At 46.7% G+C, this 25,179-nt stretch overlaps 1 protein-coding gene across 3 annotated transcripts in view; it reads right to left on the minus strand.

Annotated features, from left to right (window-relative positions):
- Window positions 1–523: 523 nt before the first annotated feature.
- The window catches only part of CTIF (cap binding complex dependent translation initiation factor), a 324,244-nt gene continuing 299,588 nt past the window's right edge, over window positions 524–25,179 (minus strand). For all 3 annotated transcript variants that reach the window (XM_089779455.1, XM_089779454.1, XM_006136745.4), the window contains 3 exons: window positions 20,860–21,015; window positions 5,257–5,310; window positions 524–3,358 (listed from right to left, as the gene is read on the minus strand). In XM_089779455.1, coding sequence (XP_089635581.1) covers window positions 3,143–3,358; window positions 5,257–5,310; window positions 20,860–21,015 — 426 coding nt within the window. In that variant the 3' untranslated portion in view covers window positions 524–3,142. The remainder of the gene's footprint in view (window positions 3,359–5,256; window positions 5,311–20,859; window positions 21,016–25,179) is intronic.

Consider the following 25,179-nt stretch of genomic DNA (forward strand, 5'->3'; position numbering starts at 1 on the left):
CCAGAGAAAAGGGAAGAACAAAAGAAAAGTGGAAAAAATGGGAATATACTACATTTTTAAGCACTGATGAGTAGCCCTAATCACAAACTGCCTTTTGGAAAAGAGCTAGTGAGTGTTAAAACACTAAAACAGATTTTCCAAGTGAGTTTCTGAGACCTGCTGCAACAAGGAAATCAGGCCGATATGATATAAAAATATTAACGGTCAGATCTACCCAACATTGGTAGCTATATTCGGATCGCAGGTGCCTGGCAGGAGGGTTATGTACTGCAGCTTCCTTCTCTCATCTACCACTGAAATAAGTGCTGAACAAATAAAGGGAATTTTCTACCCCCTAATTTTGTTAGACTTCATCAAGTAAGCACCAGAAGTGATTTAATAAATAAAAGCATCCATACAGAAACAACTACTAAGCCATGGCATCATGTCCTGGTCACCATACAGGAAATGAGGTAATGGCCTGCCAGTCCCTCTTTACCAGTACAAAGCTACTGAAATAAGTAACTTTTGAGCATGTTTCAAATACTGGGCTTGAACAGATCTCCTTTTCCAGAAAAAGAAACGGACATTAGTCACAGGCTCCATAGATCAGGTTGTTACTCAGCCCCCAAATGATAAATATTGTGTTTATGTAGATCTCTCCCAAGTCTCCAGCCTTACACAATACATTAAAGCCTGCAAATTGCTAAGCACCCACAAATCCCGCTGGCGTCACAGGGAATTAAAGCCATGCCCCTCTCTAGGATTGCCCCCTCAGGAAGAGTTCAGTAGGGAGCTCGGCTCTTCTGAGGAATGACAGATTTGCCACAGAATACTTCACAAAATAAAAGAATCACATGTTTAGAAGCTGTAGTTTCTCTGCCAAAACTTTAATGTGCTTCAGACCTAATACTTGTTTTATGACGGACAGGCATCCATCTCTGTCTAACAGCACGTTGCATGCTTACTGCTCACCTTCCCTGATCCAGTCAAGTCACTGGCCTCACTTCCCACACTAGACTGATCTGCCTTAGGGGCAGTTTGCACACACTCCTCAGCATTGCCGACACTTCAGTGCCTGGGTGCGAGCACTGTTGAGAGCACTAGAGTCAACGGAGCACTAGTGCTTTGAAGCACCTGTATCACCTAATCCAGTTTGGATCTGGTCACATGAACACAGAGCTTAAATTGTTGATACCAGCCTCTCGACACAGGCTCCCCATGTTTTTCACACCAGTGAAACGGCACTAATGTCAAATATGATGGGACATGTAGATGTGGTGGCTGCCACCTATGCCAAGATGCTGGAGACTGAACAGGGCACCTCCAGAGCTTAAAAAGTATGAGCTGTGACAACTTGCGCTACAGAATCAAACCTCTCTAGCTGGGGCTGTAACAGACTCATCTTGTCTGTGCATTGGACATGGAGGTGAGGGACCAGTAATGCACCTCACCAGAGGAGTTACATCCTTCCTCTGATCCATGGAAGCTCATCCTCATTGTTGGAGGCCCACAAGAGTCTGAATTTCAGACAAGGTTTCCTCTGTGTGACAGCTGCCATCCTGTCTGACCCACCAGGAATGGAATCAGAGATGGCCAGAGCTAAAAGCATGAGTTGCTACAGTTTGAACGAAAAGTCCCTAGCTAGGACTGTACCAGACTCATAGCCTCTGAATTGCACACAGAGGGGGAACAGTAACACACACATCAGTGGATTATATAGATAAGGCCAGTGAGATGCACTGTGGCTTCTTTCTCATGCTCCCTCTACCTGCATCGCTAGCCATTTGCATTGCCTTCTCTTTACTCTTCATTTAGTGGAAAGAAAAAACTCTCTCTGACCCACCTCCATATCAGAGGCTGTATTAGTGACATTGACTAATCAGACTCTGCTTCCCGGCAAAGCAAAAGACAGGGACAGTCTCCTTCCTAGTTCCACATCTACACAATGCAAACCGAGAGACACTGGTTAGGAAAGTTTAGTTAATTAGAAGCCAAACAAACTATAGTTTTGGCTTTTCTTTTTTCCTTTCCAATGCCAAATACTTGTCACCTTCTATTTACCGATTTCAGAAGAAGAACTTCAAGTCTTAACTTTTCCCTCACCCCGTCTATTATTAGGCCCAACCATAAGGGACCTGGTTTAAATGTATAATTACAATGTGACAGTAATTACAATAAAGCACTCTTTAAACGAACAAACAAACAAAATTACAAAAAATAATGGATTATAGTTTAGTGGATGAGGAATACTGCGTCTTTAACAGCAAACAGCTGCAAAATGCCTGTGTTTCTTAAGAGTTACCAGCTCAAAGCGGACATTTTTCAATTACCTTAAGAGGTTACTGGCAAGAAGACTGTGGCTATGATACTTCTAAAGTAGCTTTTGGATATTTTTTTAACTTCTCCTTCCAATTTAATATCCTTGTGCCACCCATTCAAGCACTCACATTATAATGTTATTTTCATGTTTCAAAGTTGATAGCAATTGTCCATTTTAAAAAAGACCTAATAAAACAACAACAAAGAAAAATGAAAACCCAGTGCAAATAAAAAAACTCATTGTGTGAAGTCCTAATCTAAAATCAGGTGTTGGAAGGGATGCGAGGATGGGGGAGGTTGGGGAGAATAAAATGCTGAAGACCAGAGGAGAAAAAAATAATGAAAGCTTCGCTTTGACAAAAGCCGTCAATTACCGGCGTCTGGTGTGGAACGTGTCTTTCTTTGTCCTCCCAAGACATCTGCTGTGTGTTGTCTCCTGCCAGTTGGCTGGTGCAAGCCAAGAGAATGGCGTGAAAACAATGCTAGCCTGCACTTCCACTTGCTTTTCAGCTTCTCCGTGTTCTTTCTAAAGCCAAACAATGACACGGCGGGATGCGCGGCTGCATGAGCAATGATTTAATAAAAGAAACCTGAAACAAAAACTCAGCAGGAAAGAGGGGTGGCCCTCCGCAACACAGCTGAAAAGAAACATGCTCCCCCGCCCCCCAAACTCATGAACATATTCTTAAGCATGCTGGGGTTTGTCTTCTTAGGTATTTTCTCATAAAGGTTCTTGCTTCTCTCTCCAGTAACTGATCAATTTGTAGTACAGTTCCTTCCTGTTTCCTTTTAAGGTGCATGTCTTCTTTCTGCTCCCTTCCATTCCCACCTCCCCGTGGTCTCAGGCTGTCAGTTTCTGGATTGTCTTGTTGTAGTACTGTGTGATGGTGGGCATCAAGGGGTTCCAGTTGTTGGCATGCAACTCAATGACCTCGAGGAGGAGGGACCGTGTCAGCATGGACTCCGAGGGGCACAGCATCTTGTCACGTGCTATTGCCAGCAGCTCTGTCATCATCTCAGGCAGCTGCTCCTCCAGCAGCCGGCCTGTGCTTTGCAGCTGTCAAGAGAGAAGGGTGGAAAGTTGCATGTTAAAGTGCAAGTCACCACTCCGGTGCTTATTTTTGTTCAGTTTTAAAACTATCCTGGTTGCAACTATGGTGTCAGCTAGGGCTTGTCATGCGTGTGTGCGCGTGCGTGTGTGTGTGCATGCACGCACGCTCAAAGGAACTATAAAGCTCCATTAATCACAGCAATGCTACCACAATCCCTTGGGGTATGTCTACACTACCCCCCTAGTTCGAACTAGGGGGGTAATGAAGTCATACGGAGTTGCAAATGAAGCCCGGGATTTGAATTTCCTGGGCTTCATTTGCATAAAGCCAGCCGGCGCCATTTTTAAATGCCGGCTAGTTCGGACCCTGTGCACCTCGTGGAACGAGGTGTACAGTTAGTTCGGATTAGGAAGCCTAATCCGAACTAGCTAGTCCGTGCCGCGTGTAGCCGCGCGGCACGGGGTCCGAACTAGCCAGCATTTAAAAATGGCGCCGGCTGGCTTTATGCAAATGAAGCCCGGGAAATTCAAATCCCGGGCTTCATTTGCAACTCCGTATGACTACATTACCCCCCCTAGTTCGAACTAGGGGGGTAGTGTAGACATACCCTTGCTTTGTGGAGACCCTTCTGGAATGCTATTCCGCTGGCACCCATGTTTGTAAATTATTAAAAGAGGAGGAAAGTTCAGAAGTGGATGCAGACAGACACTCCCTCTGAAAAAGTGATGTTGGCTGCAGAGAACAGTGGAAGAGCCACAGACAGTCTGCTGTTTGCTGTCATGTAACAACTGGAGGGCTTGTGGAGGCTACATTAAACAGCATTTAGTTACAGAGAGAAAATATTTACATAGTAGGGCTGATGTTCAAAAGTGCAGCCACCCTTTCTGGAGGCAAAGCCCTCACCTGCAGTTAGCATCTGCAACTGAGATACGAGTGTAAATCTTGAGACCTTGCAAGCTGAATTACTTGGGAATGGGTGCAAATGTGACATAGTATGTTGTGCTAAGAAAGCCTACAAATGTAGCCTGTGAACTCAACTATAAGAAAGTTTATGAAGTGTCACAATAACCTTGGACAATAAAAGTTGATGGGAAAAGAGGCAAAAGCGATGCAAAGACTGAATAGGTCCAAACTAGGCCCACTGATGTAACTCAAGACCATGCCCGGGAAACCAAAAACCGCAATGGTCGATAAATGAAGCAAAATTGGTGTGTTGGAAATTAGGTCTAAATGGTGTAGAAAATAAAAAGGGGATGGGCTGTTATACCCATCACTCCCCTCTGGGTCTTCAGAAAGAGACTGTGGGGAGAAAAAGCTGGCTGCCGCGATGTTGGCTGACTGAAAGATGAGAGAAGGGGAAAGAGAGAGCTTTACCAATGTGGCTGCCACCCCCGCCATTTCCTGGCACCTACTTCATCCGAATCTTGAGAGATGTCCTGACTAGGGATGTAAAGGGTTAACTGATTAACCGGTTACCCAGTCAGCATCACCCTTACTGGTCAACAGCTTGGCTGGACCCACCGCACTGTGCCACGGGCTACAGCAGCCTCCTGTGGTGCAGTGGGACCCCAGGGGGATGTGGGTAGCAGGAGCTTGGTTTCACATCTTAGATTGGGTCATGCGGTGCACACGGTGCACACGGCAGTGAGGCTGCACTTGTGGTCCCTCTTGAGAACTTTTTGTTTTTGCAATGTCTCTCAAATAAACCAACAAGTTAAAATATATATAAAAGAGGGTCGAATTCTGCACGGCTGTTTGCTGTTTGCCCTTCTATCACCATTTCGCCTTGCACAGCACAAGTGCAAAGGGGGAGCTGTAAACAGTATTGTTCTGATTTTACAAGCACTGGGCACAGGTGTAAACAACGACACAAGAAAATCTGAAGTCCCAGCCCCCTCCATACCTCCATGGAACAGCAAAGGACAGCATCTTCTTTCACATCCTGAGATTGCAACAACTGAAAGAGAGGAGGGACAAAAAAGAGTCGCTGGTTATTAAAGCATGCCCTGTTTCTACTCCATTACAATCGCCCCCCAACAGACTGCTCCTTCCCTCCTGTGTTTGCTTTACCTACAGCCACAGGGGAAAACAAGGAAAGAAGTCTCTGGTATGAATGAAGACTCAGAGAATCAAGCATAGAATGCAGCATTTCCTATGATGAGATCAAGGAAGCGGAGCAGCACATACGTAATAGATGGTAACTCCTATGAAAAATTTTAAGTATGTAATGGTGGTTTTTATGATGAAGATGATTGTACACGAGGAAACGTGCTGAGTCCCCTCACTCATTTCACATACTTAGGCTACTACTAAATAGCCGTCATGTGAACATTTTCAGCCATTAGTCTGGACAGCAAGTGAAGCAGTAACTAGAAGCGAAGGGCCCTCTATGCACTTTCCAAATGAGAAAGCACAGAAGCATAAGAGTTTGCATCCTGAGCCTGATGGTCACCTTCAGAGCTGTTTTTCTGAAAACAACTTTGCAGAAGAACATCATTTCCTACACACACGATTCTATTTCCATCATGTTGATTTCACGCTCATGTAATTTCACTGACTCCCAACTTCACCCACTTGTAGAATCACTCCCAGTTGTGGAGAACTGAACTCACAACTGTGTCTTAGACCACAACTTCCTCCTCAGTCACTAGTGCTTAGCAAAGATAGTAAAGTGGGTTTTCACCGAACCCTGTCACAGGGGTGATGGGACTGGGGGAGTATCCACTAAATGGAAATGTTGAGGTGGGGGAGAATCTATGTTCCCACCTTCCTCCCCCAAACTTTTTGGCCCCTGCTACTCTCACTGAGGCAGGAGAGGAACGGGACAGGAGTGACTGACTGCAGCAGCTCTGGCAACGCATAGGACGGGGCAGGCAATAAGCAGCTGGTGGGACGGTTTGATGCTGCTGACCAATGGAAGCTAAGGGTAGAGGCGCGGACCAGAAAGGGAGGGCTCTCAGGGTATGTCTAGACTGCATCCCTCTGTCAGCAGAGGAATACAGATTAGGCAGTTTGACATTGCAAATGAGGCAGGGATTTAAATATCCCATGCCTAATTTGCATAAAAATGGCCACCACGTTTTGCCGACTCAGCATTTTGTTGACAAAAAGAGGCAGTCTAGAGAGGGATCTGTTGAGAAAGAAAGCCTTTCTCGACAGATCCTGCAAACCTCCTTGCAGGAGGCATAAGGGATCTATCAAAAAAGGCTTTCTTTCTCGACAGATCCCCCTCTAGACTGCCACTTTTTGCTGACAAAGTGCTGAGTCAGCAAAACGTGGTGGCCATTTTTATGCAAATTAGACAAGGGATATTTAAATCCCTACCTCATTTGCAATGTTGACCTGCCAAATTTGCATCCCTCTGCCAGCAGAGGGATGCAATCTAGACATACCCTCAGTTACTACAGGGAATTCTTTCCTGGTGTCTGGCTGTTGGGTCTTTCCAAACATGCTCCAGGTCTGACTGACTGACATGTCTGCGGTCAGGAAGGGACTTGGCGGAGTCCTGATTGGAAGAGACCCTGGGATCTTTTTCCCCCTTCCCTGTAGCTTGGGGCACAGGTCACTTGCAGGCTTAAACTAGTGTAAATGGTGGATTCACTTTAAATCATGATCTGAGGATTTTAGTAACTCGTTTCAAGATTAGGGGCCTATTACAGGAGCGGGTGGGTGAGTTCTGTGGCCTGCAACATACAGGAGGTCAGACTAGAGGACCACATCCATCCCTTCTGGCCTTAAAGCTTCTGTTTCTAAGAGCTGGTAGCTCAGGAAATCCAAGGGTTAGGAAGGACATTTTGGGCCCATCTGCACTGACCTCCCAGCTGCCTTCAAAGACCAGATTTATACCTGGCTTCTGCTAAACCTGTTTACCACATTGAAGAGAGTCAGACAGTTAGCTGGTCAGTGTGATGTGGGTCGGACCACAGTTGGCCTTGCGGTCAGACCAATGGACTTGAGACTCAGCCGGCAATCTGGATTTAATTCCTGGTTTGATTGTGGGCATGTCACTGAGGGTAAGATTTTCAAAAATGCTGTATCAGCCCAAATCTGTGTCCAGGGAAAGTCAATGGGAAAACTGCTGTCAGCAAGAGCCAAGTTATGCCAGTGCTGAGCACCAGCCTTGATCGCTCTGTGCCTCAGAAATGGGGATAACCATTCTTCCCTGCCTTATAGGACTCCTGAAGTGTTTGTGAGGTGCCACAGAGACGGGGCCCAGACATGCATGTAGGCAGACAGACTCTAGTGCCTGCTTTTAAACACTGTTTTGGCCCCATCTACTCAGCTGACTTCAAAGTGTTGTAAATCGGTCTAGTGGGAACTGTGTTTAAAGCCAGCTGATAAACATGGCCGTGAGGCCAGTCAAAACACAGCCGCTAGATAGGTGGGAAGGAACAGCACAGACACGGAGCAAAGGTAGTGATGAACGGGGACTCTTTAAATGCTGATCTATGGAGAAGGGACAGAGGGGACAAGAATTAGAGAGGGGACTCTTCCCACCTGCTATCATAACAAGCTAATAAGAAACATGGAGCATTTACGGCCTCCTCGCGAGATATATTTTCAAAAGTATTTTCATGGACTTAGGAGGGAGTGCAAGGATTCCGAGATGCAGTAGTTTAGCCACGTTATGTCCTGTCTGCGCTGGGGTCTGGACTGTGCTAGATAAATCCATTTCAGCAATGGGTGATTTGTGTAGCATAGACAAGGCTGAATTCCTCTCAGGCCGCCTTAGATGGCTGCACATGAATCTCCCCTCCAACAGAAATAACAGATCTCTAAGCTACTCCTCAAACCTAAGAGGCTAAATTGGCTGACACAGCTCACATTTGCTTGCTAGGGCTACTGACTGGTTAGGTCTATGCACGTTGGGGCGGTAGGGCTCAGGACCAGGGATTTTGTTATTTGGCCAGTGATTTTGTAACCCTTGTCAAATGAATGGTATTCTGATGCTCCCTAAGCAGCTCTCTGTCTTCCTGGGTATCCTAGGCATAGGAGAAGAGACCATGGGGCTGGCGCCCCTGCTACACTGCACCTCCCAGTGGGTCCTGAGCATAGGCAGGATGGTACATCTGTCAACAATCATGTTACCCTTGTTGCCTGCTTGACCCTTGGAGATCTCTTCTGTGTCTACCCTTTGCTCCAAAGCCCCATCCCAGGAGTGCATACGAATCCCCATAGCATGTGGGACACCCTGTCCACAGGAAATCCCGTCAGCAGGAGTCACATGCATGCATCAGAGTACACAGTTTGACCCTGAAGCGATAAAGTGTGCACCATTCCACTGCAGCTGGAATTGCAACTTTGAAGTGTCTGACTTTTGGGTGATTAAAATCTCAATCTACTTAATTGCATTTGAAGTTTAATGTATTTTATCCAACTGTATTATATATGCCTATTATGTAAGCACCCCTCCTACTTTATAATTATAGTCTATATTTAACCATTTATAACTCACACACGGTATATGCTACGTTTGCAGAAATACTGCCACAGAAATCAGTCTGTCATTTCAAAACAGGCACTCACATCTTTCAGGACAGCTACAAAATGCAGAAGGAGGTTAACAGAGTACAAGACACAGTAATGGTGAGGAGGCGCAAGAGGCAGACAACACCACAGGTGAGAGGAGATTCACTTCTCTGGCTAATCTGGACCAGCTGGAGGGGTTAATAACATTGTGTACTATGAACATTTTTAATTCAATAATTTCTGGTGCTAACAGCTTTGTAGAATGGAAGGAGAAACACCAAGAGCTCTCGTTTAGATCGCTGGAAGGGAAGGCTTCTGATTCCAAATTTCTGTGCTCCTCTGACACATACAGCATATGCCAATCTGTTTAGGAAGGTCTGGTAGGTTTCAAGGTGTTACAGGTTTTCATAAACAAATGAAAATACATTTTATAGGCTCTATGCCTGGAAATAATGTGTGTTGTGCAGCAATAGTGATTCTATGGGAGCTGTACTGCATTTTTCCTTGAGAATTCATTAATTTTTCGCGCGCCAGAAGTAAAAGTGCACAATTTCCTTTACAAAGTAGTCCAGGAAAAGATGCCTTACAACCACTGACAAGTTTTTGTATGGCAAAGAAGCAAAAGCACATTGCCTGGCATGTGGCGATGACAAAATGCCACTTGTGCCAACGGCATGCAAGCAGCCTTGAGTCCATGCTGGCATTTTTATCACCCACTTTGGGGCAAGTCAACCTATTTCTTTCAGAACCTGAAAGCACATCTACACTAGGGGTTGTACCTTTCAACAAAGGAATCTAACATGACTTACAAATGCAGCTAACATCCTCCCATTCCCCTGTGAGGTAAGGAAGTATTATTATTTCCATGTTACAGAGGTAAACTGAGGCACAGAGAAGTTAAATGTCCTGCTCAGTGTTATCTGAGACACTAGCACTGGCACCATGAACAGACTCTATGAACCTTGACATGCAGTCTCATGTTTTATCACTAGAACACATTCCATGAACATTTAAACACACTGTTTAATTCCATTCATTCTGTGAAACACAGCAGGAACAGTTTGAAGTACAGAGGCATTAACTATACACTGCATGCTTATTGACATTACTGATGAAGGCAGAGTGCTAATTACTAGAACTGTGTAAAATATTTAATCCAAAGAAAAAAAATCACCATTAGCCACATAGCTTCTATTATCACACAATGGGCTTGGTTAAGAATGTGAGTAATCAAATACTCAACTACCCGATAAGTCTAAATTTACTGGGTAGTTGAGTTGAGGTCTTGACTACTCACTTTCCACGCTCTTTGCTGCCTCTGTATCTGAGGCAGCAAGGACGGGGGTGATAGGAGTGGAGTCGGTGCTGGGGAAAGCTGGCTCCCCACAGCACTGTCTCCATGGTGCCACCTGCCCCAGAGGGGAAATGGGGGGGAGGGGATGGACGGCGGGCAGGGGGGAGGAAAAGGGGGAGAGGAGGAGAGGGGAGGCTGCCACTAAGACAACCATGAATGTTTCAGCATGTTTCAAAATGATGTATATTGTGGAGGTGAAATTGACTGAACTCAATGATACTTCTGTTGGTTCCCCAAAAGGCTGAGCCTCCCTCGTGCTCAGCAGCTCTAGCAAATGCCACGTAGGATGTGTCTACACTAAATCTGGGATCAAGCCGCCCAGTCTTGGTCCACAGACTTTTGGTAGGGCTCATGCTAGTGCTTTATCAGCCCACAGCTCAATGTTAAAACAACATGCATGCAGCTCTTGTGAGTGCACTAGTGCAAGCCCTGCTAACACAAGTCTGAGGGGCCCAGACTGGGACACTCCTTCCCAGATGCAATACAGCCACAACCATGACTCTACTTTTATGGAAGAGGGGCTGCCCTTTGTGTGCTCACTCCAAGCCAGTCAGGGGAACCCTTTTTCCGCCTCCCACCCCAAAAACTCTAGCGATCTGTCATTTTTCCAGGGGCCATTTGCCTAGTGACCGTTGCAAGGCCTTACAGAGCATGCCTGTGCCCTGATTTCTGAGAGCCAGTTGTGCACGAGGGAGGATCACGTACTTAACTGGGCCAATGAGATTTGTTACAATGCCATCTCCAGCTGTTATTGTCACAAGGAAAACAGACCACTGGGAGGGCGGGGGGGTATGTGTGTGGGGGAGGGGGAAACTGCACAGTGCAAACCAGGATGCAGGGGATGAGTGACCAGCAAACATCCTAACAGCAAGTCCAGTTTGAAGACCTTCACGGACTGTCTCCATGCGGGATCAACTTGGAAATTTACCAAGGCATCAGAAGAGCCTGCTCCTTGCTCTCATGGAAGCCAGAGTTAATCTGCCATTAAATTCAATGGGAACTGGATCAAACCCAATCCCTCTGATGGGATATTTGACTCGGTGCTAAGGCTGAGAGCTAAGACAGGTTCAGTGGTCTGGGGGCTTAGCGCTTCTGAGGGAAAATGGGACCACTGGGAACCACTGTATCTCTGAGGTCCATGGTCTTGTGTTGTCATAGGAACTGCCCCGATCTCCCCCAACACCAGCGGCAGCAGGTCCCCAGAGTAAAGCGACTCATGAGTTTCCTATGAGGCCGCAGAACAAATCACGGTGGCCCCACCCTGGCCTGCAAGACATTCCTGAAACTCGTAAGAGAGCATGGAGCTAGGGCTGGTGAATGGGGGCAGGCCGGGGGCTGGTTACATGTTGCCTCTTCTGCCTACCACTGGCACTTCACATGCTCCCCCTCTCACCGTCCTCTCCCTTCTGTGTTCCCTCACCCCCTCAGCCCCACTGCTGTCTGTCTGCCCCCGGGAGGGCACATCCCAGCACCGTGCAAAGAACCAGCCCCTGGTCAGATCATTCAGCTCACCAACAGCCTGGTTCAGGGGAGACTGGTGAGGAGGGACAGAGGTGGCCCGGGACACATGACCGCCCCTGGGGAAGTGCCAGGACAACATCCGCTCTGCCCCTGGCCCTCCTTCACCTGCCCCTGCTTCCCCCTCTCCCCGCTCCACTTCTTCCCCCAACCCCCTCCACTGAGCAGTGTGACCCAGGGACTACCAGAGCGAGGGATGTGGCACCGACAGCAGGGATCTGGCCCCCCTGCACTCATCGGCAGTGGCAAAGTCGAGCAACTCAGCCCTAGCTTGCTCTGCTCCTCTGGCCACCTCGCTTTGCTTCCTGCCGGTGCACTCTGCCCCTCCCCTAAGCAGCGTGGCCTGGAGAGAAGTGAGCTGGAGTCGCATTGCTCCACTCCCCTCACTACTGACAGTGAGTGTGTGTATGTGTGGGGGGGACGGATCCTGTTGTGGGCTCCAGGCCCCACTGCTAAGCCCCTGGGATGCCCCCGGGCTATGGCTGCTGGTTGCCCCTGGCTGCTTCTGCCGGTGGCACTGGGAGCCTGTGCAGAGCTCCAGGACAAAGTGGTTCTGGAGGAGGAAGGTTTTTGAATTGGAAAGATTTTAATAGGTATTGACTAGCATTCTGGAGGCGAGATGTGAAAATCTAAACCACTGCCGCTAGCAGCCATAGAGAGGTGAATTGTGACACTGGGATTTCATGGTTGCTCTATCTACATTCGTTATGATCAGTACTAGATGCTAAAAATCAGGCTCTGTAAGGTCACAGTTAGCTAATCAAAGTGCACGTCGTGGAAGCAGACCGACAACAATTGCTGTCTCTTAAGCTGCCGGGCTGCAATATCTGATGCCCCTTCCTTGACCGCTTCCCACAGCCTTCCAGCGCTGTTTAAAAATGTCTCTTAAAATGCACTGCTGTGTCAGGGAGACAGGGACAAGTCTCAAGGGACCCTCACTGTTAACAGAAAGTGGCATGAAAAACATTAAAGTTTGAAGACATCTCCGCTAGGAGCTGGGCTGTGGCATTCACCGCCACGGAGAATAAGATCTGAGACACAGGGTGAGCAGCTGGTCAAAGGGGAAAGCCGGGACACATGCTGCTGAGGTGGAGAGAATTCTGGAGACTGGGCGGGGGAAAACGAGGGAGAAAGGTGAGCAGAGAAAGGTTTGGCCGGGGAGGAAAGGAATGAAGTAGTTCATTCCCCATGCGTCAGCCAAGTCGCCTCTTTTCTCTTTCCTCACACGCAGAATAAAAACCAGGTCCTCCATGCCTCCCTTATTACACCTTTTAGTCTTTTTTTTCCAGGGGCCAGTCTATTCACTGTATCCGCAGGCCCAGCTCGGCTGTATCTGTGAATCTCTACTGCTCCAATCCGCTCGTCTTTCTTTCCCATGTCTAGATTTTACATTCTCCTCCTCTTCTTCCCCTGTTCTTACATCTTCGGTGCTTTTTTCTCCTTTTCCTCACATGATCATCCCTCCCTTCTTGTTCCTCCTCTCAGCCCCACTCCCAGCCCTCAATCTGCTCCCCCTTTGCCATTTTCCCTGTGGAGCTCTCACTGACGCCCCCCCCCACAGGGAGCGTCAAACCCATTAACCCCCCCCCCCATTCATTCCTTTGTTTCTCTCCTTTCCTCTTAGAAACAGCCTTCCTTTTGTCTCCATGTCTGGTGCTCCCCCTCATGGGGAGAAGCCAGGATCTGCCCACCAAGGCAGAACGGGGCAGAAGTGCAGCTCATGACATGGAATAACCGAAAAGTGACCTGCTGAGGGCAGGAAGCAGGGTAGTGACAGTTCTGGTGGGAGAACAGCCTCTGAGGTGCATTAACAGTCAGCCTGCTATCAGTTTCACTGGCCAGAAGCTTTGTCAGGCAGTCAAAGGCCACAGAGATTTAGAGGAACTGGGACAAAACACGAGTTTTATAAACAGATGGGGATACCAGGAATAGCTCTGAAAGAGACAGTGCTGATTTTCAGACACAAGCCACCCTACAGAGGCTAAATGCAAACAAACAGATACAGCACAAATCTATTTCCTCCCCCTTCGGATGAAAGTGTCTGATTTTTCTCCCCTACATGTGGATCGTTTTCTTCCCGACATAAGGCCTGATTGTGACCTCAAGCATTATGGGGTGCCTCTCTACTGAGGTGCACGGCATAACTGGTGTAAAAGCAATGTGAAGTAAGAATCACACTCTGCCCCATGTCTTCAATGCTACAATACACAGAGGCAAATTCTATCTCAGTTTATTACTAGAAGAACAATCTTAAAATTATACCATCTTATTATATTGACAAGGATCCTCATTACTTTCAAAGGGTTGATTTTTTTTCTAAATGTGAAAGATTAAAACAACAACAACAACAAAGACAACCCAACACTTGAACAACTGCAATTTTCTTCTCCAAACAGCTTCGCCCTCTAAGCTCTTCTGACAGAAGTTGGGAAGGTTCTTCCCCTAGTCTTCCTCTAAGAAAGACAGTGAAAAAATGGTGGAATGGAATGGAATGACGACGGTGCTACCTCCCCACTCCCAAAGACAAGTGCCGGTGTGAACAGCGCGTCACGCTCTCCTGCTAACAACGTGAACACTGCTCATTGGGGGTGGAAGTATTTTGTCAACAAAAGACCTACAAACAGCGGCTCTACGCGGCCCAATTTGTAAAGACATGGCTGTGTTGACGTGGCCGTGTCACTAAAAGCAGGGTAGTGTAGACAAAGCCTTGGTAATGGCACTCCTTGCCCGGAGAGAAAAGAACAAGGCAAACCTGACTGTGTTCAGACTGAAATGTAAGACAACCTGAGAGAAAACCTTTTGCTAGGAACCTTTCCCACCCACCCACACAGGCGCCTCCTCCTGCTGCCCTTGGAACATTCACACATACCCTGCAGCCTAGGGGGATGGATGGGAAGAAAATATTTTCATTTATTTATTATTTGAACTTTTGTGCTTCATTATAATGTTGTCTGGTGCCTGTCGCATGCTCCTTAGATTGGACATTTCCTACAGCCCTCCAAAGTTCCCTTTTAATCTTTTCCATCCATATGCAGAATAATATTTTTTATGTGCACCCAGGCATGTGCACCACCATGAGACACAAACCTAGATGAGGGCGCTCTTCTAATCAGCTGGGTGGCATTTGAATCTCTCTTGAGTGGCCACACAAGTGCACAGTTTACAGGGAACACTGCAGCTCTCCTTGTTTTTATCTGCAAAATGCCCTCTTCCCTCCTTCAAATCTACTTCTTCGAACGATCCTTTCCATCTTCTCAATAAATCCCGCACCAGCCCAACCCTCATCGTTGTCTGAGGTCCTTTCTTACATTTGCCTTGTCCACTTTAGACTGTCAGCTCTTCTGTAGCGTACGTGTTTTTCATCCTGGTTTGTAAAGTGCTTTGGAAATTCCCTGGGCTGTGTAACAGATTTTTTTTGTAACAACAATAAATAAAAACGATCAGAGGTAAGAACTCGGAAGGTGTTACTCTGAACAACATGTAATACTCCTAGCCCCAAGCAGAGAGAGCCCCACTTCTCTTTTCCTTTTCTGGAGCCCAAACAACCCCAACTGAGATGATGCATAGTGAAAAAGTGTGGCTTATTTGCTACTGTGGAAGTCCATTTTCCTCTTGTTGAGAAAGGCTGCTTTGGTGACCTCTGAGTCATCCGTCCTCCTCATTAGCCAGCAGCAGGAATTCTTTCAGACTGGCCCACCCAGTACCAATGTCATCAGCCTCCCTCTGCCATACTCACACCCCCTCCCCACCCATTCTGTCTAGCCTAGCATAAGCTTAGGCCATTACTGAAGGTAATGCTTTTATTGGGGGAGGAAAGGAAGGGAGCTACAGAGAGGAAGCCTCCCTGGGGGAAGGGAAATGACATTCCTGCCACAGCCATCATACAACATTCCCCTTCCTCTTGCCCCTCCCTTGGTGACCTCTGGCTCAGTCTTCCGAAGCTATGAAGGAAAAGCGGGGTGTGGGGAGGAGAGGTTAAGATGCAAGAAGAGCTGAAAGCACCATGAGACAAAGATCTTAGCTTGTCTCCAGTGATTTTTACAAAGGACTACAATGTAAAGGAACTGGGTGGAGGAGAAAAAGCAAGCACAAGTATTTGAAGGGTGTCATCAAACAGGAGGGCGAATCATAGAGCCAGCATGGACCACTGGATCATCTGGACTGACCTCCTCTCTAGCACAGGCCACCAAACCCACCCACACCCATGTTCCATATCCAACAAATGAAACCAGACCAACGTATTACACCCCTAGTATGTGCCACAGGCAGAGAATAGGAGGGGCCATGGTGCACCACTGCCCAAGACCCCCTCCACGGCAGGAAAGCAATTAAGTGAGATATAATCCTGGCATGTGACCCCCCACCCACATGGTGCAGATAAACCCTCCATGGTTACTGCTTATCTGAGCTGGGGGACATGTCCTCTCAACCCCACATGGTGCCATCTGTCAGACCCATGGCTGGATTTACACCTTGTGCTCCCTTAGGCACAGTATCTTCAGTGCCCCCTCTGCCTACAGCTGACCTTCGTGTTGCACACAACGAGAAGTCCTGTGGCACCTTAGGGTGAGTCTACACTGCACTGTAGCTCAGAATAAGATACATAATTTGAGCTACGCAAAGTGCGTATCTTATTTTGATCTCATTTCAAAATAGCTTATTTCGTAATTTCGAAATAACCCGCTATTCTGAAACGTCCCTTACTCCTCGTGGAATGAGGTTTACAGGGACATCAGAATAGCGAGCCCGAAATAACGTAGCCTCTAAGACTAATGGATTTATTTGGGCATAAGCTTTAGTGGGCAAAACCCCACTTTGTCAGATGCATGGAGTGGAAATTCCAGAGGCAGTCATAAATATATAGACTGTATTGTGGATCCAGACTAACATGACTACCCCTCTGATACATGTTGCACACAGTTTTAGAGAGGTAAAGTGCCCTAGACCCTGGTCAGACCCCGGCATGTGAGCAAGAACTGAGCACCTGAGAGACACTGCTCAATACCATCTCAGACCCCTACCAGTCACATCTCCAGTCATGGTCATTTCTGATACTTCTGAGGAAGGAGATGAGACAAAACAAAACAAAACAAAACAAAACTACCTCCCCACACTCTCCAAGGGGGAACAAGCAGGAGAGATGGGGCAACGTAGCACAAAGGAAAATTTCAGATGAATATCAGGGAGAGTATTAGGCTGTGAAAGTGTCTCTCGGGGAAGTGGTATAATTCCCATGTTCTCAGGACATTCCAAACCGGACAGAGCACCAGAGAAAACACACTACTGTATTGGGAACAGTCGTGCACTGGTGGGAAAAGTGAAAGATCAGGCTACTTTTCTGACTAAGCAGAAGGAAATGCAATATGCAAAGAACATGAAAAGCACAGAAGATTTAAACAGTCCTGCCACTTGTAAGAATTCAAGCTGTGATGGTTAACACAGGCCAGGTTAACACAGGCTGTCAGAGACACTTAGATCTGCCTTTCATTGCCTGAGCTACTCTGATCTGGCTTTATCTTCAAAGAGATCTGTCCCGGAGGGAAGAAATGATGCCGGCATAGCATCACCTCCCCCTGGAAATCCACAAATGCCATTTCTGCTCCCACTGTTGGACCCAACAGGTCCTGGGTACTGGGAAGGGGACAAGATGCTCCTTCAGGGAAGAAGATGCCTTTCCAGGGTATGCATCCTGCTGACCAAGCAGATCTCTCTTCATCTGGCTTCCAACATCGCTAACCCTCCTGTGGAGCTCCATCTGGAGCTGCTACCAAGCAGCATGAGATCTGGGCTGAATGGGAGCAGGAGCCCCACAAGAGCACAGCAGGGCAGCTGTAAATTAAGGACCACTACAGCTTGCATAATGCCACGGGGTCCCAGTAACCAGCCAGGCGCTGGTGATCTGTTTAGGGTCACCACCTCTTGAAAACGCCAACTGGGTGAGGCCATTCTCATGAGTTCGTCCTGCAAGACAAGGTTAGAAACGGGACTGAGAACAACCACAGCTGTTCATTGCCTTCCAAGAGAAAGTAAAGCGCAGAGACTGGCCTGTTTGGGCAGATTCGCTTGCTAGGATGCCACAGTGCTGGCAGTGAGCTGCACAGCCTGGAAAACCCTAGGTCGGGAGGGAGAGAGATGTGGGTCTCTACCTAAGAGAGGTGACAGCTGATAAGCCAGAAGCCTGAGAGTGTCTGATCTCGAGGGACCACAATGGGGGAACACGGGGCAGCTGCCCTGAACTGTCACACTATTTAATAATTTGTTCTGGTGCGTCGTCAATTTGTAAGACCTAATAATAGGGTTATATGGAATAGCCAGCATGGATTTGTCAAGAACAAATCATGCCCAACCAATCTGATTTCCCTCTTTAGCATGGTTACTGACCTAGTGGAGAGGGAGAAGCAGTAGCTGTGATTTTTTCACATATTGTATGTGAGTCAACAATTTGAGTCAACAAATGTGAACTGGCATGTCATATGTAAGACATGGAAGGTAACTGTGCTGTTCTACTCTAAATAGGAGCCTTACCTGAAGTAATGTGCCCTAGATCTGGCACCAAGCATTAGGAAAGATGTGGACAAATCAGAGAGAGTCCAGATGAAAGCCATAAAAATGATAAAAGGTTTAGAAAACCTAACCTAGGAGGAAAGGTTAAATAAACTGGGCATGTTTAATCTTGAGAGAAGAAAATTTAGAGAGGACCTGATAACAATCTTCAAACATGTTAAGAGTAGCATGAAAGGGACTGTAATCAATTGTTCTCCAGATGCATTGAAGGTAGGATAAGAAATAATCAGCTTAATCTGCAGCAAGGAAGATTTAGGTTAGATGTGAGGAAAAACTTTTCAGCTAAAAGAATAGCGAAGCACTGGAGCAGATTACCAAGGGAGCTTGTGGAATCCCTTCCACGGAGATCTTTGCGAAAAAGGTTGGACAAACACCATCAAGGATGCTCTAGGTTTACTTGGTCGGTCCCACCTCAGCACTGGTGGCCTCTGAAGATCCCTTCCAGCCCTGCATTACTATGATTAACATCACATGGGGGATGTTGTCTAGTGGTTGAGGGAACATTGTCTAATTTGTGTCACAAGTGTGACTCAGTGGAGAATAGGTGATAAACATTTTCCTCTGTGCTGATGCATAGAGGATATGAATTGGTACAGGCCCCATAAGAGTAGCCTTAGAAGTCGTGTTTTTAGCTCTCAATGTCCCCGGGTCAATTCCCAGTGTGTTGATTAAGATGGCAGATATTGTAGAGCAGTCATGAGGGAGTAGGATGGCAGAACCAGACTTAAAGGCTTTCCTAGTTTATAATAATGACTCACTTAATTTCTCCGTGCCTCAGTTTACTCATCTCTCCACTTACTAGGGTGTTGTGACGAGTTTAATGTTTACAACATGTCCTGGCACGTGCAGATAAAAGTTGCTATGTAAACACAAAATAATTACTCTTAGTGCTTCTGTTTTTTGCTGCTATGTTTTTGCTTCACGGGCAGAACTTATCTTGCTGCCAGTTGTTTAGCTCTGTTGTCGTATGGGACTACAGAGACACAACTGGTAAAATCGAAATTCACAGCTCCTCTAAAGGGGCCATAAGACTGCTTTTCCTAAGAATGTCATTTACAAGAAGCAGAAGGTATAAAAGAACAATTCTCCAACCAATTTAAAAGCTCTCCCTTTCCCTTCAACATTTAGATAACATTTTAACACTTTACCTTATTTTTGTATTTGCAAATCTGAGGCTTCTGCCAAAATCATTAAAGGTCAGGGTTCCACCATGCTTTCTATCAATCCCCCATCTCATTTCTTCACTCAGCACACAGTCAATCTGGAACTCCTTGCCAGAGGATGTGGTGAGGGCTAGGACTTTGACGGGGTTCAAAGGAGAGCTAGATAGATTCATGGAGGTTAGGTCCATCAGTGGCTATTAGCCAGGATGGGTAGGAATGGTGTCCCTAGCCTCTGTTTCCCCGGAGGTGGGTGAATCACATGGGGATTACCTGTTGTGTCCCCTCTCTCTGGAGCATCTGGTATTGGCCACTGTCGGCAGACAGGATACTGGGCTGGATGGACCGTTGGTCTGACCCAGGATGGCCGTTCTTATGTTCATTTACTTCACAGATGTCAGTGTTGTCTAGCCGATCACACATTAGCCTGGAGAGTCTGGAGACTGGGGCACTGATCCTACTGCTACCACAAACCTGCTGTGTGACCTTAAGCAAGTTTCTTCATTTATCTGAGCCTTTTTTCCCTCCCACCTTTTGTCTGTCTTGACTATTTGGACGTCAGATTCCCCAGGGCAGGGACTGTCTCTTCTTATAAACTATGTGGTATTACCCCAGCAATGGGCCACCAAAGCTAGACAGTGGTTGCATGAGTGACCCTCCTTTTTCTCAGTGGGCTGAAAGATTAACATAACGAAGACGTTCTCCCAGCATGAGGTAGTTTTGCTAACTGCACTCACGTAGCTAGAGGTCACTGGGGGCGCTGACTGAACCGTAGCAGTGCTTTGATTGGATGCAGAGGGAGCACATGGTTCTCACTGTCAGCGCTGTGAGCAATCAGCATGCTCCTCACTTGACCTACCCCGGCTTTACATGTGTGCCACTTTAGTGATACCATTAGGAAAAAAACTACATGGCTAGAAATTAGCGTGGGCAACAGTAAACAAAATTCCTTGCAAGCCACACATAGAACCTGGTGGGCTACATGCGGTCGGCAGCCTGCAGGTTGCCCACCACTAGTTTATACAGGGTCCTCCATGATACAGCCCTGATCTTGACTGGGATTGCTAGGTGCTACTGTAATATAATATAGATTAAAAACCAATACCTCATTCTTGCTTTCCTTAATCTCTGCTCTCTCTGAGGTAATTCTGCATGTCCTATTCCCGTGTGGTTTGGAATTGGGTATTATTTCCTTTCAGAACGAACACTTTTTGTACAGCTGGATTTTGCATATTTGGTGTTCTTAAGGATGGGGGTGGGGATGTCTCGGGACTCTGAGCTTTAATTCAAAGGACAGAAGGATACAAAAGCTCATCCAAGAAGGGAATAATTCAAAGGGATAGATAGAAGAGGGAAAATGTTAATAAATGAAAAGAGAGAATAAAAACCTTGGACACTCAACAGCCTGGCCAAATACATAGGTGGAAAACGGAGTCATTACCTCCCTGAGGCAGGTATAAATGGGACAGACAAGGACTCGGAAGGGCTCCCCAGTGTTGCTCCTCATGGTGCCGAAGACTTCGCAGAGAAAGGTGATGAACCCCAACCAACGCTCCACGTCACGCTGCTGCAGCTCCTCCCGCATTGTGAAATCTTTCTGCAAGGGGGACAGACAACAGGCAGCATCAGCAAAACCACATCACACTAGAAGAGGCAATGGCTGTGTAGGGAGGGAATTAAGAAAAGAGGAAATTGAAACGAGGGGGAGAGAGAGCAAGAGAGACAGACTGACCCTTTAGTAATGAGCATGCTGATTACTCAAAGTTCAGTGGCTGAGATTTCAACACAGCATAAAGCAGGTACTGTAGAAATAGCAGCAGCTGCACAATGCAACAGAAACAATTTCCCTTTGGCCTGAAACAAAATACAGAACTATGTAGCACTTTAAAGACTAACAAGATGGTTTATTAGATGATGAGCTTTCGTGGGCCAGACCCACTTCCTCAGATCAAATAGTGGAAGAAAATAGTCACAACCATATATACCAAAGGATACAATTAAAAAAATGAACACATATGAAAAGGACAAATCACATTTCAGAACAGAAGGGGGATGCGGGGTGGGGTGGGGGGAGGTAAATGTCTGTGAGCTAATGGTATTAGAGGTGATAATTGGGGAAGCTATCTTTGTAATGGGTAAGATAGTTAGCGTCTTTGTTGAGACCGATGCATAGAGTGTCGAATTTTAGCATGAATGGCAGTTCAGAGAATTCCCTTTCAAGTGCAGATTTAAAAGGCTTCTGAAGCAGAATGCAGGTAATTAAGTCGTTGAAACAGTGTCCTTTCTGGTTGAAATGACAAGAAACTGTTTTTTCTTTGTGATCCTGTCTAATATCTGTTTTGTGGGCATTGATCCTTTGGCGAAGTGTCTTAGACTTTTGTCCAATGTACATAGCAGACGGACACTTTCGGCACATGATAGCATAAGTTATACTTCTGGATGCGCAGGAATATGAATTCTTGATCTTATAACTCACTTAGTTAGGTCCAATAATGGTATCAGCAGAGTGAATATGTGGACAAAGGTGGCAACGGGGTTTGTTGCAAGGGAAGGTACCAGGGTTGATATTAGTGTGGTATGTCCTGTGGCTGTTGGTAAGAATCATCTTGAGGTTAGGTGGTTGTCTATAGGAGACCATGAGTCTGTTTCCCAGAGCCTCTTGGAGTTTAGTATCCTGTTCCAGTATAGGCTGTAGTTTATTGATAAATGTGTTGGACAGGTTTAAGTTGGGGGCTGTAGGTGATGACAAGTGGTGTTCTATTGTTGGTTTTCTTGGGTCTGTCTTGAAGTAGATGGTTTCTAGGTATTCGTCTGGCTCTTTCCATTTGCTTTTTTATTTCTCTGGGTGGGTAGTTGAGGTTTATAAATGCTTGGTAGAGATCCTGAAGTTTCTGGTCTCTGTCAGTGGGATTAGAGCAGATGCAGTTGTATTGAAGGGCTTGCCTATAGACGATGGATCGTATGGTGTATGCTGGATGGGAGCTGGAAGCATGTAGGTAACTGTATGAGTCAGTGGGTTTTCTGTAGAGGGTGGTGTCTAATTTTCCATTGTTGATTTGTACTGTGGTGTCCAGGAAATGGATCTCTCGTGTAGAATGGTCCAGGCTGAGGTTGATGGTGGGGTGTAGGTTGTTGAAATCTCTGTGGAATGTCTCCAGTGTTTCTTGGCCATACGTCCAGATCATAAAAATGTCATTGATGTAGCTTAAGTAGAGAAGGGGTAAAAGGGGACAGGAGTTGAGGAAACATTCTAGGTCAGCCATAAAGATATTAGCATACTGTGGGGCCATGCGTGTACCCATGGCCGTGCTGCTGATCTGGAGGTATAAGTTGTTCTCAAACTGGAAATAGTTGTGGGTGAGAACAAAGTTACATAGGTCTGCTATCAGGTTGGCAGCGGTGTCCTCTGGGATAGTGTTTCTAATTGCTTGTAATCCATCTTCATGTGGGATGTTGGTGTATAGAGCTTCTACATCCATGGTGGCAAGGATGGTGTTATTGGGGAGGTTATCGATGTTTTGTAGTTTCCTTAGGAAGTCAGTAGTGTCTCGGAGATAGCTGGGGCTGTTGGTTGCGTAGGGTTTGAGGAGAGAGTCTACATAGCTGGATAGACCAGTAGTGAGCGTGCCAATACCAGAGATGATGGGACGTCCAGGGTGTCCAGGTTTATGGATCTTGGGAAGCAGATAGAACAATCCTGGTCGGGGGGTCAGAAGGTGTTTCTGTGTGGATTTGTTCCCGAGTAGCTGTAGGGAGGCTTTTAAGGAGACAGTGTAGTTTCTTTTGGCCTGTCTGTAACATATGTGAGTGTTCAATATGCAAAAGAAGGGGGCTGGTTTAACAGGTGTGGCAAACACAAAAGGCACAAAAGCATGAGAGGGATAGCTGAGATAGTCTGTAATTGGAAAAATGTAAAAAACAATCAATAGTCTTGCAGCACCTTAAAGACTAACAAAACATGTACAGTAAAACTCCAAGTGTCCGCTTCCCCAAGTCCGCCGCTCGTCAGTTTCAGCAGCGGCAGCGGAGGACTTGGGGAAGCAGCGGAGCAGAGCAGCTAGGGTGCTGCCGGGTTGGTCCCGCAGCGCCACCCCTCACCTCTCTGCTTGGCGATAACTACTGCAGTCTGGGGGGTGGGGAGCCTGCTTCCCTCCTGGAAACTCTCGGCGGTGGCGTGGGGCTTCCTCCGCCTTCCTGCAAAATGGCGGAGGGTTTGTCCCTTGCCACGCTGTTCCCCGCCCACCCCCCAGCTGGACGCAGTGTGGGTCCTGGCTGGAGTACCTCCCGATACTCCAGCATATCCGATAAACCAGCACCACCTAGGTTCCAAAGGTGCTGGATTATCAGAAGTCTACTGTAGATGGTATCACGCGCTTTTGTGGACACAGCCCACTTCTTCAGATGAATGGAACATTACAAGTCCAGATCCAAGAATAAATAAGGGAAGGGGTGGGGGAAAGGATGGGGGAAAAGGAGCCATAGAGGCAGCATACTTCTGCCCGACTTTTTTTCTCAAGGGAACTCATATCAGCACAGATAAGTTCAGTCTGTCTACGCCTTTCTCAGAGTTAGCACCAAAAGGGACCACGTTCTCCCCTGCACTGGGACTAGGGCTTTCTTGGGCTGCTGGTGAGTCCTGCCTGCTGCAACTGTTCCTTGGCACCCTCTAAATTACAGCAGGGGACTGGCCTGCTGCCCGCCTGGATGAAGACCAGGAGAATACAATGTTGGCATTCAAATGTCCCTCCCTCCTGTGTCATACTGTTGCCACAACCAAGGATTGTGGGAATTACACAACTCCAGAAGCAAGGTCAGGATCAGATGCACAGTGAGTTATGTGTCTCTCCCCCGGCCCGCTAGTCTAATTCATAACAGAAATGGTGGCTGCCCAAAGCAAAGACAGCAAGAACAGAGACGTCTGGGACACGGGGAAGAAAAGAATGACAGAGAAAAACGGAAACACAACCAAACAAATTTGGTCCTTTACTTTTACAGAGATGAAATAATAAATTATGATCCTATGATCCAACTGTACATAGTGTTCAGGACCAGGGGCTATTTTTCCAACTCCTTTTCGATGTTACAGCAGCTCATTTCAAGAACTATCATACCACTCTGCTTATTTCCACTCTTAATGGTTATAACTGAATCAACATAATGCAGGAAAACATTACAAAACAAGGCTATTTTCAAGTATAACATAAAACATTACAGGCGAAGTATGTGTTGAATGTGTGTGCCGCTCCATATATAATATCTAGCAACTAAAATGCTAATGAAGGATCTTTTCGACATCAGCTTATTCCTATTGACGAAAACTAAAAGGCTATATCTACTCTACAGGGTTTTTGCGCAAAAAACGCTGTTTTTGCGCAAAGACCCACAGAGCATCCACACCTCAAACGTGTTTTTACGCAAGAAAATTTACAATAAAATGGCAGAACAGAGGGCTTTTTGCGGTGTAGGTATACCTCTTTCTATGAGGCATAACTCCTTTTTGCGCAAGAGTTATTGTGCAAAAAGGTATGTATGGACACACAATAGGGGTTTCTTGCGCAAAAAGAGCCTATCAGAAAAAACACCGGTGCTCTGATGGCCATTCTGTGAATGGCCATCAGAGCTTTCTTGCGCAAGAACGTCCATGCAGTGTGGACACTCTCTTGCGCAAAAGCACATCGCTTTTGCGATGTGCTTTTGAGGTGTGGGGGTGCTTTTGCACAAGACGTTTTTGCAGATTTCTTCCGCAAAAAGCTTCTTGCGC

The sequence above is a fragment of the Pelodiscus sinensis genome, chromosome 6, assembly GCF_052426305.1.
Source record: "Pelodiscus sinensis isolate ZL-2025 chromosome 6, ASM5242630v1, whole genome shotgun sequence".
Lineage (NCBI taxonomy): Eukaryota > Metazoa > Chordata > Testudines > Trionychidae > Pelodiscus > Pelodiscus sinensis.